Source organism: Ictalurus punctatus, chromosome 7 (assembly GCF_001660625.3).
Source record: "Ictalurus punctatus breed USDA103 chromosome 7, Coco_2.0, whole genome shotgun sequence".
Lineage (NCBI taxonomy): Eukaryota > Metazoa > Chordata > Actinopteri > Siluriformes > Ictaluridae > Ictalurus > Ictalurus punctatus.
The window spans coordinates 4,621,297-4,637,222 of record NC_030422.2 but is presented as its reverse complement, the minus strand read 5'-3'; the positions used below and the strand labels follow the sequence as shown (position 1 = coordinate 4,637,222).

The 15,926-nt window shown below is 39.3% G+C and overlaps 1 protein-coding gene across 1 annotated transcript; it reads right to left on the bottom strand.

Annotated features, from left to right (window-relative positions):
* Positions 1 to 1,222: 1,222 nt before the first annotated feature.
* On the bottom strand, positions 1,223 to 6,177 carry LOC108267380 (heat shock factor protein 5). Its single transcript, XM_053681440.1, has 5 exons — positions 6,054 to 6,177; positions 3,916 to 4,436; positions 3,400 to 3,675; positions 3,148 to 3,239; positions 1,223 to 2,944 (listed from the first exon to the last, which is right to left on the bottom strand). Exons 2-5 carry the CDS (start codon positions 4,409 to 4,411, stop codon positions 2,897 to 2,899), a joined length of 912 nt encoding a protein of 303 aa, XP_053537415.1. The 5' UTR covers positions 4,412 to 4,436; positions 6,054 to 6,177; the 3' UTR covers positions 1,223 to 2,896.
* Between the last annotated feature and the right edge of the window lie 9,749 nt (positions 6,178 to 15,926).

Here is a 15,926-nt window from a genome sequence, read left to right as displayed (position 1 = left end):
CAGGATCAGACACTGCCTTGAAGGCACTGTAATACAACCGCAGTGAACTGGTATCAACTGGAAAATCAATTTGGGGTAAGAATTTTCCAGAACATGTTTGACAGGTAGCTTATTAGCAAATTAGAATGTGTGATAATTCACTATTGTAGTGAATGTTATCGAAAAGTTCATCCTTTAAACTATATTTGAACTAATAAATGTATTGGAACGCACATAAAATGGCATTAGGGCTTTCACTAAGGGGATTCTCTAAAACAAAACAGCATGGGGAATGAAATACGTTTCTACATAACATTACAGTAGCATGTTCGCCTCACACCTCCAGGGTCGGGGGTTTGATTCCCACCGTGGCCCTGTGTGTGCGGAGTTTGCATGTTCTCCCCGTGCTGCGGGGGTTTCCTCCGGGTACTCCAGTTTCCTCCCCCAGTCCAAAGACATGCATGATAGGCTGATTGGCTTGTCTAAAGTGTCTGTAGTGTATGAATGGGTGTGTGAGTGTGTATGTGATTGTGCCCTGTGATGGATCGGCACCCTGTCCAGGGTGTACCCCGCCTTGTGCCCCATGCTCCCTGGGGTAGGCTCCAGGTTCCCCGTGACCCTGAGAAGGATTAAGCTGTATAGAAGATGGATGGATGGAAGGATAACTTTACAGTTAAATATGTTTAGAAATTAGCTTTACAGTTGAAGCATGTATCAACCGAACTGTGAGGAATTTAAAGGCGGGAAGTTTTCCTCATACACTGTTCCGCCATCTAGTGGTTATAAGGAGGTATGAACTCAATAGAGTGTATTACTAGATATTTGAATGATATATTTTTATTCTTATGCAATATTTATTATAAATACCATGCATGTTTTGCCAATCTAAATTATATACATAATATTTATTAAATATTATAAATATAATAATATTATTATATATATAATTTTATATTATATATATACACAATATCTTACAGTTACAGTCCATGTTCTGTGTATTTATTGTTTTGTTCTGTGTATTTATTGTTTTGCATTCATCTCACACTGTTGTGCAACAATTATTGGCACCCTTTTAGTCAATACTTTGTGCTACCTTGCTTTGCCAAGATAACAGCTCTGAGTCTTCTATAATGCCTGATGAGGTTGGAGAATACATGGCAAGGGATCTGAGAACATTCAGAATATATAATATAATAACATACAGAATCTCTCCAAATTAGAGATCGACCAATAACCGATATGCAGAACCAATATTTATTTATTATTTTACTTTTGTATTTGACACAATGATAACAACACCACTGAACTGAACAAACATTTTTGTCTATTTCACTTCCTCCTTGCATTCAAAACAAAACTCTTATTTATACAACAATAAATAGAGGGGTCTGAAAGAGTGCAAAAAACAAAATAATAAAAGCTTTGATGAGGTAAACTGAGGTAAATGAGGTAAATTGATTTGGGCACAGATGTGGACATCCCATATTAGCAAGGCACGTGAACGCGGCCAAGCTGCCAATAATAGGTCCTTCTTTACCTCCAGAGAGCTCCAAGAGCTGGCATCAAGATAAATTACTGGAATGCTTTGAAATAAATGTGCATGTGTTTTTTTTTTTTGTAAAAGATTGTGGCTTCCGGTGTGATTGGAAAAAATCTCTACAGGATCACACGTATTAAAGCTGATCATTAACTGGCAAGATGTACGAGATGTCTCGGAGCACGTATTAAAATGTGCTGGAAGTTGGGGTTTAGGTCATTCGTTAGAAGCTAGAATTCACCCAAGTGCTTTGTACTGCATGTACAGGACTACACGGATACATTATCATCATTATTATTACAGAAAGAAACAATGAAAAAACACAAAACATACAATCAAGAGCTGTAACTCTCTAAAGAAAGAGCCGTTACTGCATGCAACGTTTTTCACCAAAGGTCTATTAAAGCTATCTGACTTGCAGTGACAACCATCACAGCAAGCTTATCTCTTTAGTGGAGTACCTACATAGCAAAGAGTTACAGGGGATGAACATGGAACTCTAAATATAGTTACCTTTGCATCTTACTTCAGTAAACAAAAACACCGGGGGGTTGGAGAAAAAAAATATTAAAAATCCCCAAAGACGCTCAAATACAGTAGGAGAAATATGGAATGTTAAACATCCTCATGCCTCACATAGTTTTAAGATACTCTTATAAACTCGTCCGCCACATTGTTCGATCTGAGAGGCTTCTGAAAACATTTTCAGTATGGGAAAATAGTGAACATCTATGCTCCTTGGTTTTCGTGGTGCATTGTGGGATTTTTAGGGAGCGAACGTCCCAGTGCACACTGGTAGGATTTCTCAATTGAGACAGCCCTTCAAATGGTCCACTATCTGATCAGTGTCCTGACTACTGAACTATGGAGCTGATTGAGATGCACCCATAAACTCAAATCCATTACCTCACAAACAAGTCTATAAACTTCTGATTGCAAATTCATGACAAAAAAAAAGAAGTTTTGTTCAGTCATGTGCTGATTATTTAAAAACAGGTGCATAGATAAGGAATAAACTTTGATTTACACACTGATTTACACTGCAAACATTTTATGGCTACGCTATGGTGTCAGAGTTTTTCCGTACCGAATTCAGTTTTCCTGAAAGTCAAATCAAAATTGCATAAATTATGCAAATAAACAGGTTTTTTTTTTTTTTTTTTGGGGGGGGGGGGGGGGGGGGATTTTGGTGCATCACTACAGTTGAGTATTAGAAATGCTAAAAGTTAGCATTTGCTATGATTTCTGATGAGTTTGATATGAGAACATGAGATTTAAACCACATACAGTGCCCTCCACTAATATTGGCATCCTTGGTAAATATGAGCAAAGAAGGCTGAACAAAAGATCAAAAGGTTAATCAATAAAGACAATTTTTCACAGCCTTCTTTGTTTATATTTATGAGAGTATCTCACTGAGTGGTCCTGAGGAATGAGTGGAAACATTCATATTAATATTATTTACACATCAAGGTTCTACTTTTAACTGTTTGACCTCCCAGCATTCCCTTCATACTGCAACATGTACCATCAAACCTTAACATGCCTACACTGGCTAAAATAACGACACTAGCCATTGTTAGTGTTCAGAACAGTACATGAACTTAAAAAGGTTTCTCAGTTCTCACAGGGTAATAGCCACAAGGAGAGTAGGCAGCAGCTGATTGTTGAAAGCATGGCACTTTTGAATCCAAGACGTCTGGGCTACAGCGCTGATACACTGGGGGTGGGAAACATTGAACTGAAATTAAACTACACGTCAGAATAATGCTCTATACTACTGTATTTACTAAAGTAGCGTGCAAATCGAATGCTTATACTAATTAAGGCTGAGCTCACAACTATTATAAAGAGGACAAAATGTATTAAATCATCATCACCTGGTGTGTGAAACCCGTGCTGTGAGTGATGAGGTTTGACGCCCTGCTGCATGTGCATGACACTGGAGGGATGTGCACTCGACGAGTCCACTGGGAAGTGGTGAGACACAGGGACAGGCACAGCGTCGTTAGTGTTTAATGTAACTGGAGAAGGATCACCATGGCCCACTACAAATGCTTGGGAGGATTTGGACGTTCTGTCGCAGTCCTTCTCCTGCTGAGGGCCATTACAGGGAAGGTGGTAAGGGGTTCCCTGATGTCCAAGCAAGACTGAACCTGAACAGATAGACAAGTCAAGTATTAATAAACTAAAACTACAGATGATGACCGAGGCCACAAAGTTATCCAGCTGGCACTGTACTAGCAAAATGATGTACACGTTCTCTTTATATTTGTCTATTTTCTCTTTTTTCTACACATTCCTATATAAAGTTAGATAAAGTTGTTACTGAAATGAATGAATGAATGAATATATTCTGTCTATTCTTTTGATCTGCTTGTTGAAACACTACCAACCTGTTTTCTTTAAGCCAGAGGTTTCCTGTGGCGAATTCAGCATCATATGATGGAAATGTTTTGATTTCCTGCTGGTCACCTCTCTCCCGGCGAGCTTGGCCTTGTTGAGAGGCGTGAGTCGCTTTAGTTTGACTAGAAGCTCAGGCTTATCCCGTTTGAAGAACGGGTTGTGAAAGTGGTGCAGCTGGGCCTTAATGGATGAGATGTCGGGTTGCTTGTCTGAGACGTCAAGGTCTGTGCGTTCTTTTCTGAAGCCGTAGAGGTTCAGCTGGCGAATGAAACTGACGAAGTCTGTCGTTCTGAAGTACTCAGACAAATGCCTGGGTTGGGACAATAGCACTTCAGCTTCGAAGGGTTGCTGATGGATAAGTATTCCTTCCCCACTGGCGTCCCACCAGATTGAGCGAATCTGTGGATCGTTCACCAAATGCCACAACTTGGCAGGGAACTGGTTGGGGTTGATGAAGGTGACAAAAGTTGCTTCAACGATTTCCATGCCAGCTAAAAAGATTTGTAGCTAGCTGGGTGAAGAAAAAGGAGACTGAATGTAACAATTACTCTCTAGCACTAACTAGATAGTAGGTGGCTAGGTAACACATAACACATTCATCTTCAGTAACAGCTGAAAATCACTAACAATAACAAGCTATAGCATTAATGTAATCAAAATTGACCATTAGAGTTGTCAAGCAACCTGACCATAGCCTAAATATTCAAACAAAAACAGACCCAAAATAATTTCTAAGAGCTACATGATCACGTGTGAAATATTTCTTATATATGAGCACATACACCTGCTATGTGGTTCCTTTTGGGAGTTCTCTGATCCCTAAAGTCCTGGTGCGTATTACAGTGAATCAGAAAATAGTGACGACACTATTCGACATGTTTTGTAGGAGAAACGGTGAACGTTTAGGTCAGTAGTGGCAAACATACCGATCGTGGGGTCTCTGTGCCACGATCACCCCATCTGATAGCACGTTCGGAGAGATGAGGGGTGCGCGCGCATGCATGAGCTACGTGCACGAGTGCTCAGCGAGCACATGCTCTTTGGATTTTGACAACTGTGACATTGTTTACTGTGGACACGTGCACAGCGGCCTACAAACATGGCCGCCATGGACTACACTTCCCAAACATACATGTTCACCATCTTCGGAATACTAATCACACACACCTGTTTCCAATCTCACGCATACTCACACCACAGTATATAAGAGACTGCTCAAACACTATGACTTTGTGTAGTATTGAGTTTAACTCATTCATCAAGCGGTTGTCCTTTGTTCTTGTTTTTGTTTCATGATCTCTGACCTTGTTTATAGTTTCTCGATTCTGATTATTGCTTCGCCCTATTTAGGCCTGTTTGCCGATCGCTTGACCTTTTGCATGTTTTTGGATTACGATTTGGATTTGTCTGCCTTTGTCTTTTTTAATAAATACGTCTTTTCCTGCACCTGCTTCCGTACTCAACTCCCTTATGTCTCGGGATGTGACACTCTGTTATTCCTCTAGCATGAAAAAACAGCTTTAGGCCATAAATTATGACAAAATGTGCTAATCTATAACTCTTCTTTAGCAAACCAAAAATGTGAAGCTGTGGCCCTGTGTCTCTCCAACAAATTTAGGGCTTTCACAGCAACGGGAATGAACACTTGTGAAATTACAACTGTAATGTTTTTGTTGTTGTTGATGTTATATAAATAATTTTAACGAAATGTTTTTATTGTATTACGTATTATTTTAGTGTGTACTGATCCCCCACTTTAATATAAAAGTCAGTTCCAGGTTCCAGATTGTAACACTACAATATGGTAAACCCTTAATCTGGAAAATTTTGATTGAATTGCAGTCTGTTTGTCTTTTGATGTTTATGCATGTAGGCTCATCACTCAGGTGTGATTATATCAACCTATGACAAAACAATGCTGTGCTGTACTTTTAACTTTTCAGTGGATATTACAGAAATTCCCGAGTTCATAACAGACTGTCATGATTGATTGAGAAATCTAAAATGTATATCCATCCATTTTCTATACCGCTTGTGGTTCAGCACAAGCGCTTCAGAGCGCTCTCATTATTCTATCCTGCTTTATTCTATCCTGTATTAACCATCTTTCTGTAATAAACCTTTTTACCTTCAGAGGACTTCAGAGGTCTGCGAGTGTTGTCTAATTTCTACGACAATTTGGCGGCTCCTGGCTGGGCTGCGTGAGTCTTTCAGCTTTTCTGGACAACTGTGGCCTTACCACTGACTGGTAGGAATCATCAAGAATTTAGAATTTAGAATTAGAATTTTATGAAGTCATAGTGTATTGCTGTCTGTGTGGAAGGGGGTCAATGAGGTTATATGATTAATTGAATGTCTAGAGATTTGGCACACACTAGAACATTTTCTGTCTGTGTACGAGAACGCATATTCACTTGATTTTCATAGCAGGTTAAATTGATTAAAAGTTTGAAATTTACAGAAGCTGTAAAGAAAAAAAATATGGGGAAAACATGTAGCAAAGCACATCCTGTGACACATACTATGGTATGTACATGGTGTTCATATGTTGGTCCTAATATCACATTTATGTGAGTGAACTACGGAGAAGGCTGTCTGAACCACACTGTAAAACCCAGATAAGTTGATTGTACTTAAAAATTTGAGGAAAGTGGTTGCCTTAAAAAAATTAAGTAATGTTTACCCGATAACTTAAGTGAACTTAAACATTCCAGCCCTTCCAACAATTATTTTTAAGTTCAATGCACTAAATTCCAAGTTGATTTAACTCAAAATCATTTGTAATATCAATTGCTCTGTTCAATTACTCAACTTAGTTTCTTCAGTTAAATTAAGTAAACTTTAAATTCATTAAATTATATATTAAAAAGCAAGCAAATACCAAAAGTTTTTAAAAAATGTTTTATTTCAACTGCAATATTTTCATTTGAAAATACAATACACACAGTCAATGTCACAATCTCCCCTGCAGATGGCGCTGTGGTTGCGACGTGCAAGGGGAGCCGGAGGACGTGCACGTGCACGAGATTACGTAAAGAGGACTGTTTCCTATGGCCTGTGTCTTGGTTTTTTTTCTCCTCCTGTTCAGGTATTGGTGATGTGTGAGGGTGTGACTTTATTGTTTCCAGCTGTCTGAGTTTAAGTTTGATTACGTGAGTTATTTAAACCCCTCGTGTGGCTGCGCACTTCGCATATTATTGTATATGGATAACTAGCTAATGGAGTCCAAGTATATGTATGCGTTAGCTACCTTGATGCTAAGCGGTCTGGAATAAAGTTGGTGTGACGTTGGATGTTCGATATTCTCGTATATGCGGAAATTAAGGGAAAGTCTCTAAAGTTACATACAACATTGTTAAACACGATTCTAACTTCAATGGCATTTGAAGGGAATGACTTACTGTCATATAACCAACTGTAGAGTGTTCATCTAGGTGTCAGCTATGATGCACACCTCTTAGATTTCTGATATTTAATAAAATAAACTATTAAATCACATAAATATTGCCGTGTATTTTATTATTGCATGGGCCCATACACAAAATACACCATAATTTAAAGCTCAATGGCATTTGAAGGGAATGATGTACAGTCACACAACCATACAGTGTTCATTTAGGTGTCAAGTATGATGCACACCTTTTAGATTGGCAAATGTTATATATGATTTAATAGTTTATTTTATTAAACATCAGAAATCTAAAAGGTGAGCATCATACCTGACATGTAGATGAACACTTTCCAGTTGGCTGTGTGTCATATCTCAGCCCAGCCACGACTCGGTTTCCCGCAAAACATCGGCTACTTCAAACATGGCCACTGAGGACTACACTTCCCACATACGCATACACTCACCTTCCCCGGAGTTCTAATCATACACACCTGCAGTCAATCACTATCACGCTCTCATCACAGCATATAAGAGACTTTGGATGCATACTGACTTGTTCTCTGCCGTTATCCAAGCCTTATCTCTCGTGTTTGACAAAGTGACTGACCATCGTTTACGTTCCCAACCTTGATTTCTGCCTTGCCCTGTTTTGTTTTGTTTTGTTTTGTTTTGTTTTGTTTTGTTTTGTTTTGATCTGCTTGTTGAATCACTACCAACCTGTTTTCTTTAAGCCAGAGGTTTCCTGTGGCGAATTCAGCATCATATGATGGAAATGTTTTGATTTCCTGATGGTCACCTCTCTCCCGGCGAGCTTGGCCTTGTTGAGAGGCGTGAGTCGCTTTAGTTTGACTAGAAGCTCAGGCTTATCCCGTTTGAAGAACGGGTTGTGAAAGTGGTGCAGCTGGGCCTTAATGGATGAGATGTCGGGTTGCTTGTCTGAGACGTCACGGTCTATGCGTTCTTTTCTGAAGCCGTAGGGGTTCAGCTGGCGAATGAAACTGACAAAGTCCGTTGTTCTGAAGTACTCAGACAAATGCCTGGGTTGGGACAATAGCACTTCAGCTTCGAAGGGTTGCTGATGGATAAGTATTCCTTCCCCACTGGCGTCCCACCAGATTGAGCGAATCTGTGGATCGTTCACCAAATGCCACAACTTGGCAGGGAACTGGTTGGGGTTGATGAAGGTGACAAAAGTTGCTTCAACGATTTCCATGCCAGCTAAAAAGATTTGTAGCTAGCTGGGTGAAGGAAAAGGAGACTGAATGTAACAATTACTCTCTAGCACTAACTAGATAGTAGGTGGCTAGCTAACACATAACACATTCATCTTCAGTAACAGCTGAAAATCACTAACAATAACAAGCTATAGCATTAATGTAATCAAAATTGACCATTAGAGTTGTCAAGCAACCTGGCCATAGCCTAAATATTCAAATAAAAACAGACCCAAAGTAATTTCTAAGAGCTACATGATCACGTGTGAAATATTTCTTATATATGAGCACATACACCTGCTATGTGGTTCCTTTCGGGAGTTCTCTGATCCCTAAAGTCCTGGTGCGTATTACAGTGAATCAGAAAATAGTGACGACACTATTCGGCATGTTTTGTAGGAGAAACGGTGAACGTTTAGGTCAGTAGTGGCAAACATACCGCCCGTAAGGTCTCTGTGCCACGATCACCCCATCTGATAGCGCGTTCGGAGAGATGAGGGGTGCGCGCGCATGCATGAGCTACGTGCACGAGTGCTCAGCGAGCACATGCTCTTTGGATTTTGACAACTGTGACATTGTTTACTGTGAACACGTGCACAGCGGCCTACAAACATGGCCGCCATGGACTACACTTCCCACACATACATGTTCACCTTCTTTGGAATACTAATCACACACACCTGTTTCCAATCTCACACATACTCACAACACAGTATATAAGAGACTGCTCAAACACTATGACTTTGCATAGTATTGAGTTTAACTCACTTACCAAGTGGTTGTCCTTTGTTCTCGTTTTTGTTTCATGATCTCTGACCTCGTTTATAGTTTCTCGACTCTGATTATTGCTTTGCCCTTTTTATGCCTGTTTGCCGATCGCCTGACCTGTTGCATATTTTTGGACTACGTTTTTGGATTACGATTTGGATTTGTCTGCCTTTGTGTCTTTTAATAAATACGTCTTTTCCTGCATCTGCTTCCGTACTCAACTCCCTTATGTCTCGGGACGTGACAGAATACTACACCTAAACATGGAAGTAGCAGGAGAACGAGGAGAGCATCATGGCAGTAAATATACGGATTAATGGCCACGATACAAATCAGTCCAGTTTCCCCAGAGGACTGCCGCTGAACTCCCGATAGAGACTTATGGGTTGGAGAGCCACCTGTTGTTGTTCCTTGTTCACAGCCAGGTGTACTTTGCTAGCCTGGCACATCCCAAGCCTGTCAAGAAACGGTGGCTGGGGTTCTTAGTGTCCCGGTTTTATGGCCCGGCCTGTGACTGTGCGGAACAACTGATCCGTACAGGGTCCAGTGCTCTCAATAACGTCACTCAGTTTGCTGAACTTTTTCTGCAAGAGTTCGTGCAGGAGGTCTCAACACCTGAGCTCCAGCCAGAGGTCAACATGGTGACCTCAGAGCTACAGCTTGAGACCCACGAGGAGGTCTCAGTACCTGAGCTCCTGCTAGAGGTCAAGGTGGCGACCTCAGAGCTCCAGCTTGAGACCCACGAGGAGGTCTCAGCACCTGAGCTCCAGCCAGAGGTCAACATGGTGACCTCAGAGCTACAGCTTGAGACCCACGAGGAGGTGTCACCTGCTGAGTTTAAGCCAGAGGTCAACATGGTGACCTCAGCCACAGAGTTTTAGCCTGATACCCATGAGGGGGTCTCAGCTCCTGAGTTCCAATATAATGCCACGTTCATGTCCCAGGTCAAGGAGACGGCCAACTCAAGCTGTGCTCTCACCAAACTCCTGACCCAGGTCGAAGAGAGGGCCAACTCAAGCTCTGCTCACGCCAAGTTCCTGTCCTAGGACGAAGAGACGACCAACCCAAGCTCTGCTCATGCCATGTTCCTGTCCCAGGTTGAAGAGACAGCTGACCTTTTGCATGTTTTTGGATTACGATTTGGATTTGTCTGCCTTTGTCTTTTTTAATAAATACATCTTTTCCTGTACCTGCTTCCGTACTCAACTCCCTTACGTCTTGGGATGTGACACTCTGTTATTACTCTAGCATGAAAAAAAGCTTTAGGCCATAAATTATGTCAAAATGTGCTAATATATAACTCTTCATTAGCGAACCAAAAATGTGAAGCTGTGGCCCTGTGTCTCTCCAACAAATTTAGGGCTTTCACAGCAACGGAGATGAACACTTGTGAAATAACAACTGTAATGTTTTGTTGTTGTTGATGTTTTATAAGTAATTTTCACAAATTGTGTTTTTATTGTATTACGTATTATTTTAGTGTGTATTGATCCCCCACTTTAATATAAAAGTCAGTTCCAGGTTCCAGGTTGGAACACTACAATATGGTAAACCTGTAATCTGGAAAATTTTGATTGAATTGCAGTCTGTTTGTCTTTTGATGTTTATGTGTGTAGGCTCATCACTCAGGTATGATTATATCAACCTATGACAAAACAATGCTGTGCCGTACACTTTAAAATTTTCAGTGGATATTACAGAAATTCTCGAGTTCATAACAGACTGTCATGATTGATTGAGAAATCTAAAATGTATATCCATCCATTTTCTATACCACTTGTGGTTCAGCACAAGCGCTTCAGAGCGCTCTCATTATTTTATCCTGCTTTATGCTATCCTGTATTAACCATCTTTCTGTAATAAACCTTTTTACCTTCAGAGGACTTCAGAGGTCTGCGAGTGTTGTCTAATTTCTACGACAATTTGGCGGCTCCTGGCTGGGCTGCGTGAGTCTTTCAGCTTTTCTGGACAACTGTGGCCTTACCACTGACTGGTAGGAATAATCAAGAATTTAGAATTTAGAATTAGAATTTTATGAAGTCATAGTGTATTGCTGTCTGTGTGGAAGGGGGTCAATGAGGTTATATGATTAATTGAATGTCTAGAGATTTGCTGGGACTTCCCTGGTATCCCCATGGATGCAGGTTACGGTGATGGTCCCACTCCGGCCGAGCTCTCTTGGCAGGATCGTCGGCCAGGTGAGGGTCACGGTACTCCCAGAGTCCAGCAGGGCGGTGACCAGGCTCCCCTCGACCCACACCGTCGAGGGTGTGTTGGTGGCTCCGCCCCACCGCCACATGCTTTCTGGCCGTCAAAATTCTTGAAGCTGGACTGTCTCTGCAGTGCCAGAGTCGAGGAAGGAGCGATTTTAGTTCCTTGTGCGCCGGCTGTCGGTCTATCGCAACTATATATATATATATATATATATATATATATATATATATATATATATATATATATATATATATATATATATATATATATATATACAGTATCTCACAAAAGTGAGTACACCTGTCACATTTTTGTAAATATTTGATTATATCTTTTAATGTGACAACACTGAAGAAATGACACTTTGCTACAATGTAAAGTAGTGAGTGTACAGCTTGTATAACAGTGTAAATTTGCCGTCCCCTCAAAATAACTCAACACACAGCCATTAATGTCTAAAACGCTGACAACAAAAGTGAGTACACCCCTATGTGAAAATGTCCAAATTGGGCCCAATTAGCCATTTTCCCTCTTCGGTGTCATGTGACTTGTTAGTGTTACAAGGTCTCAGGTGTAAATGGGGAGCAGGTGTGTTAAATTTGGTGTCATCGCTCTCACACTCCCTCATACTGGTCACTGGAAGTTCAATATGGCACCTCATGGCAAAGAAATCTCTGAGGATCTGCTCAAATAATTAGAGAGAAAAAACTAGCACCCTGGTATAACGATCAAACGCATACCTTAAAACAGACCAATCGACAATTAGAACGTAAATGGCGTCAAACCAAATTGGTAATATTTCAAACAGCATGGAAGGAGAGCCTCCTGAACTATAGAAAATCTCTTAGCGATGCTAGAAAAGTCTATCTCTCCACCTTAATAGGAGATAACAAAAACAATTCTAGATTTCTATTCAACACAGTAGCAAAATTAACTAGGAATAAAACCACTACAGAAAGAAGTACTCAATCATTACATAGCAGTGAAGATTTCATGAAATTTTTCATTGGTAAGATTGAAAATATTAGATGTGAAATTCAGGCTATTAAATTAAAACCAGACAGTATTGTAACTAACCCTGTAGACGATAATATAGCAATATCAGATCAAAGTTTAGAGTGTTTTGCTCCTCTTAGAGAGACCGAACTAGCTTCGTTAATCTCTTCAGCAAATTCATCAACTTGCATACTAGACCCTTTACCTACATGTTTCTTTAAACAGATTTGTCCTGGAGTAATTGAACCACTTTTAAATATAATCAGTTCTTCCCTTGGGACTGGCTATGTACCTAAATCATTTAAATTAGCAGTTTTTAAACCCCTGATTAAAAAACCTGGCCTTGACCCCTCTCAACTGTCCAGCTATAGACCGATATCAAATCTCCCCTTCATCTCTAAGATCTTAGAAAAGGTTGTAGCACAGCAGCTATGCTCATACCTACACAGGAATAACATTCATGAAATGTATGAATCAGGATTTAGACCTCATCTTAGCACAGAGACAGTGCTAGTTAAAGTAGTAAATGACCTACTACTGGCCTCTGATCAGGGTTGTGTCTCGCTGCTTGTGTTACTTGACCTTAGTGCAGCTTTTGATACTATAGATCATACTATTCTCCTTGATAGATTCGAAAATGTTGTTGGCATCAAGGGAACAGTCCTCTCCTGGCTCAGGTCTTATCTGACCGATCGTTATCAGTGTTGTCACATGAAAAGATATAATCAAATATATACAAAAACATGAGGGGTGTACTCACTTTTGTGATATACTGTGTGTGTGTGTGTGTGTGTGTGTGTGTATATATATATATATATATATATATATATATATATATATATATATATATATAATTACATTAATAGGAAATCTACTTTTTTAAGAAAACCATTCAATCCAGTACGGGTCATTTTGACCCCCTTTATGCATTCGTGAAGGTTTTTTTGGTTCGTGCATTGTATTGTTAAATATCAAAAATCTACAAGGTGTGCGTCATACCTGACACCTAGATAAACACTTTACAGTTGGTTGTGTGACTTTACATCATTCCCTTCAAATGCTATTGAGCTTTAAATAATGGTATATTTTGTGTATGGGCCCATTCTGTAGTGAAATTCATATCTAATTTATATATGATTTAATAGTATATTTTAATAAATAACAAAAATCAAAAAAGGTGTGCATTATACCTGACACCTAGATGAACACTTTACAGTTGGTTATTTGACTGTAAGTCATTCCCTTCAAATGCTATTGAAGATAGAAATGTGTTTAACAATGTCGTATGTAACTTTTAGAGATGGTCCCTTTTTTTTCCGCAAATCCGCGAATATCGACTGCCCAACGTCACACCAACTTTATTCCAGTGCTAAGCGGTCGTGTTCTCTTGTCTTGATTTTGTTTCATGCCGCAAATCTAACTTCAAGTTTAGACCGCGTTTCATGTTTATCGACTTTGTGTTTGTAAATAAAGACTTTAATCTGCACTTGCAGCTGAAAAAATGATATATAACACATAATATAATACACACACATAGTGAGGGAAATAAGTATTGGACACATCAACATTTGTTTCAGTAAATATATTTCCAATGAGGCTATTCACATGAAATGTTCACTGGACATCAGTATTGTACCACTGTGTGTGTAGTGTGTGTGTGTATATATATATATATATATATATATATATATATATATATATATATATATATATATATATATATATATATATATATATATATATATATATATATATATATATATATATATATATATATATATATATATAAAATAAATTTAATTTTCTATAAAATAGGAACATTGCAAAAAAGAATTGAATCAAACCACAAAATCAGTGCCAATATCATAAAATATGCACTTCAACATTACAAATGAACCACTTGCTAGTGGAACAGTAGTAGAACAATCCGGAGGCCCGTTTTACCGTTAGCTGATTTTTCAAAGATTACATTTTGGGAGCAGCTTACATCTCAGGTTGAGCATTACCTGCTGAATAAAGTGGAAACTGTTTTTCATACACTTATGATAGTTCAAGTACAGGGCATAAATCAGTCCGAAAAGAACACAGAAGGCCTGAGGCAGGTCGGCCAGTTCATCCATCACCAAACTCCCTTCAAGACGATGCTCACTTTGAATGGGTTTAGCTGAGGACTTTCTGATTCGAAGCAGAGGATCCCCACTGGAGTTTGACTGTACGAGTCCTTGTCAGTTACATCCCAACAGAGAAAGAAACAGATTGACGAAAAAATGTCCACTGAACTCGCCGGGTAGGGGTTCAAGCGGGAGAAAACATCCAAAATTGTTTAAAACAATGTTTTTCATTGTTTCACTCTTTTTCACTGAAAAAATGTTGGTGAGTTCAAGTGGGATCGTGTCCACCGTGCGCGAGTGAAAAACTAGCAAGTTAAAAGCTGAACACAAGGGTGGTTTTTACTACTCACAAACAGCACCTCGATTGGGGGGGGACAATGAAAATTAACAGAGAAAAATATGTCCACTGAACTCACCTGGCAGGGTTTCATGTGGGAGAAAACATCCAAAATGGTTTCAAACAATATTTTTCACAGTTAAAATGAACAGATGAAAAAATGTTCCCTGAACTCGCCTGGTTCAAGTTGAAGCCGGAGAAAACGTCCAAAATTGTTTCAAACTATTTTTTATTACTCACAAACAGCCTCTCAGTGGAAAATAGAAACAATAAAAACTGGCTAAACATACTTTCTAACCACTCATCAACAGCTCCTCGAATTCATTTGCACCCATGAGAAAAAATGGCTTCCCTTGCTTCTGCAACATCTAACCAGTGGGGAGGTGTAGACAGGACAAAAACGTAATAATTTGAATCCGTTACACTTAAAATTATTCATACATTGAAATATGTCTGCAAATTAGTAGAATCTACTTAAATATTTTAGTAATGCACTCAAACGTAAATAATATAAGTATGTTGTAATTAAATTGTTAAGTAGATATGAAATCTGGGCGAACAGTGCAAGGTGGGTTTGGTGGCTATGGACTTCAGGATCAGACACTGCCTTGAAGGCACTGTAATACAACCGCAGTGAACTGGTATCAACTGGAAAATCAATTTGGGGTAAGAATTTTCCAGAACATGTTTGACAGGTAGCTTATTAGCAAACTAGCATGTATGATAATTCACTATTGTAGTGAATGTTATCGAAAAGTTCATCCTTTAAACTATATTTGAACAAATAAATGTATTGGAACGCACATAAAATGGCATTAGGGCTTTCACTAAGGGGATTCTCTAAAACGAAACAGTATGGGGAATGAAATATGTTTATAAATAACTTTACAGTTAAACACGTTTAGCAATTGGCTTTACAATTGAAGCATGAATCAACCGAGGTGTGAGGTATGTAAAGGCGGGAAGCTTT

Bases quoted from the DNA above. Each gene is read 5' to 3' on its own strand.
- LOC108267380 (XM_053681440.1), bottom strand. From the start codon at position 4,411: ATGGAAATCGTTGAAGCAACTTTTGTCACCTTCATCAACCCCAACCAG. The intron at 3,676-3,915 runs GTTGGTAGTGTT...CTATCTGTTCAG, and splicing joins CTCTGGCTTAAAGAAAACAG to GTTCAGTCTTGCTTGGACAT. The intron at 3,240-3,399 runs GTGATGATGATT...TCCCACCCCCAG, and splicing joins GCACGGGTTTCACACACCAG to TGTATCAGCGCTGTAGCCCA.